The 1,950-nt window shown below is 33.4% G+C and overlaps 1 protein-coding gene across 1 annotated transcript; it reads left to right on the forward strand.

Annotated features, from left to right (window-relative positions):
- Positions 1-363: 363 nt before the first annotated feature.
- On the forward strand, positions 364-1,649 carry LOC144370163 (uncharacterized). Its single transcript, XM_078030694.1, has one exon. It carries the CDS (start codon positions 527-529, stop codon positions 1,148-1,150), a length of 624 nt encoding a protein of 207 aa, XP_077886820.1. The 5' UTR covers positions 364-526; the 3' UTR covers positions 1,151-1,649.
- The last annotated feature ends 301 nt before the right edge of the window (positions 1,650-1,950 follow it).

A 1,950-nucleotide genomic window follows, 5' to 3' on the forward strand; every position in this document is an offset into this window, starting at 1 on the left:
CTCTGATTTTTTCCACCTAACATTTCATAGTCCAGACAAGCATTACAAATGTAAGGAATGTGTAATAGCTTTGAATAAAATTCCAAGCATTACTGAATACCAGAGAATGTATACTGGAGACATGGCATACAAATGTAAAGAATGTGGCCAAGCTTTTACTTTTAGGGAAGACCTTATTGTGAACCAGAGTATTCACACTGAAGAGAAATCATACAAATGCAAAGAATGTGGCAAAGCTTTTAATGAAATATCACACCTTACTCTACACCAGAGAATTCATATTGGAGAGAAGCCATATAAATGTAAAGAATGTTCCAATGGTTTTACGGCTAGGCAAAGTCTTGTGGTGCACTAGAGAATTCATACTGGAGAAAAACCATACAAATGTGAAGAATGTGGCAAAGCTTTTAATGTAAGTTCAAAACTTATTATTCACCAGAGAATTCATACTGGAGAGAAGCCATACAAATGTAAAGAATGTGTCAAAGCTTTTACTCGTAGAGAAAGCTTGATTGTGCACCAGAGAATGCACACTGGAGAAAAACCATACAAATGTAAAGAATGTGGCAAAACGTTTAACAGAAGCTCAAAACTTACTGATCACCAGAAAATTCATATTGGAGAGAAGCCACATAAATGTAATGAATGTGGAAAAGCTTTTACTTTTAGGCAAAACCTTATTGTGCACCAGAAAATTCACACTGGAGAGAAGCCATACAAATGTGAAAAATGTGGCAAAGCTTTTAATGTAAATTCAAAACTTATTATTCACCAGAGAATTCATACTGGAGAGAAGCCATACAAATGTAAAGAATGTGGCAAAGCTTTTACTGTTAGTCAACACCTTGTTGTGCACCAGAGAATTCACACTGGAGAGAAACCTTACAAATGCAATGAATGTGGTAAATCTTTTTATGTAAGGTCAAAACTTAATATTCACCAGAGAATTCATACTGGAGAGAAGCCATACAAGTGTGAAGAATGTAGCAAAGCTTTTACTGTTAGTCAGCACCTTGTTGTGCACCAGAGAATTCACACTGGAGAGAAACCTTACCTCTTTCAAGAATGTGGGAAAGCTTTTAATGTAAGTTCAAAACTTATGATTCACCAGAGAATTCATACTGGAGAAAAGCCATACAATAGTAAATAATGTGGCAAAGATTTCCCATTTAGGTGAAGCCTTATTGGGCACCAGAGAATTCACATTGGTGAGCAACCATAAAAATTAAAGAATGTTGTAAACTTTTAATAGAAGCTAAAAACTTATTATTCATCAGAGGCTTCATAGTGGAGAAGAGTCATACAAATGTAAAGAATGTGGCAAAGCTTTTAATAAAATTCAACCCTTTTTGTTCACCATAGAATTTATACAGAAGTGAACCCATATAATGTAGTGAATATGGCAAAGCTTTTATTCTTAGACAACACCTTATTTTGCAATAGAGAATTCACAGTGAAGAGAAACCATACAAATATAAAGAATGTGGCAAAGCTTTTAAAGGAAACTCAACTCTTACTATTCACCAGAGAATTAATACTGGAGAGAATGTGGCAAAGCTTTCCCTTTCAGGCAAAGCCTTATTATGCACCAGAAAATTCACACTGGGAAGAAACCATACAAATATACAGAATATTTGCAAACTAAAGAATGTAAGGATTATTTATTTATTTTTATCTCCAGAAAATTGATACTGGAAAAAAAACTTTAGATTGAAATCTTTTGGTTTCAATCAAAGCTCATCCTTTTAAATACATCAAGAATATTATAGTAGCAATTAAATCCTATAAATGTGAAGAATTGACAATGATTTTAATAAAAGCCCACATGTTACAAATCTCCACAGATTTAGAATTCAAGAGAAGTCCTACTTTTGCCAACAATATATCAGCGCTTTATTCAAATTTAAAAAAATACTGTATTCAATCCAAATGCATATACTATCTGTAGAA

Source organism: Ictidomys tridecemlineatus, chromosome 13 (genome assembly GCF_052094955.1).
Source record: "Ictidomys tridecemlineatus isolate mIctTri1 chromosome 13, mIctTri1.hap1, whole genome shotgun sequence".
Lineage (NCBI taxonomy): Eukaryota > Metazoa > Chordata > Mammalia > Rodentia > Sciuridae > Ictidomys > Ictidomys tridecemlineatus.

Coding starts and splice junctions, on each gene's coding strand:
- LOC144370163 (XM_078030694.1), top strand. CDS start 527: ATGCACACTGGAGAAAAACCATACAAATGTAAAGAATGTGGCAAAACG.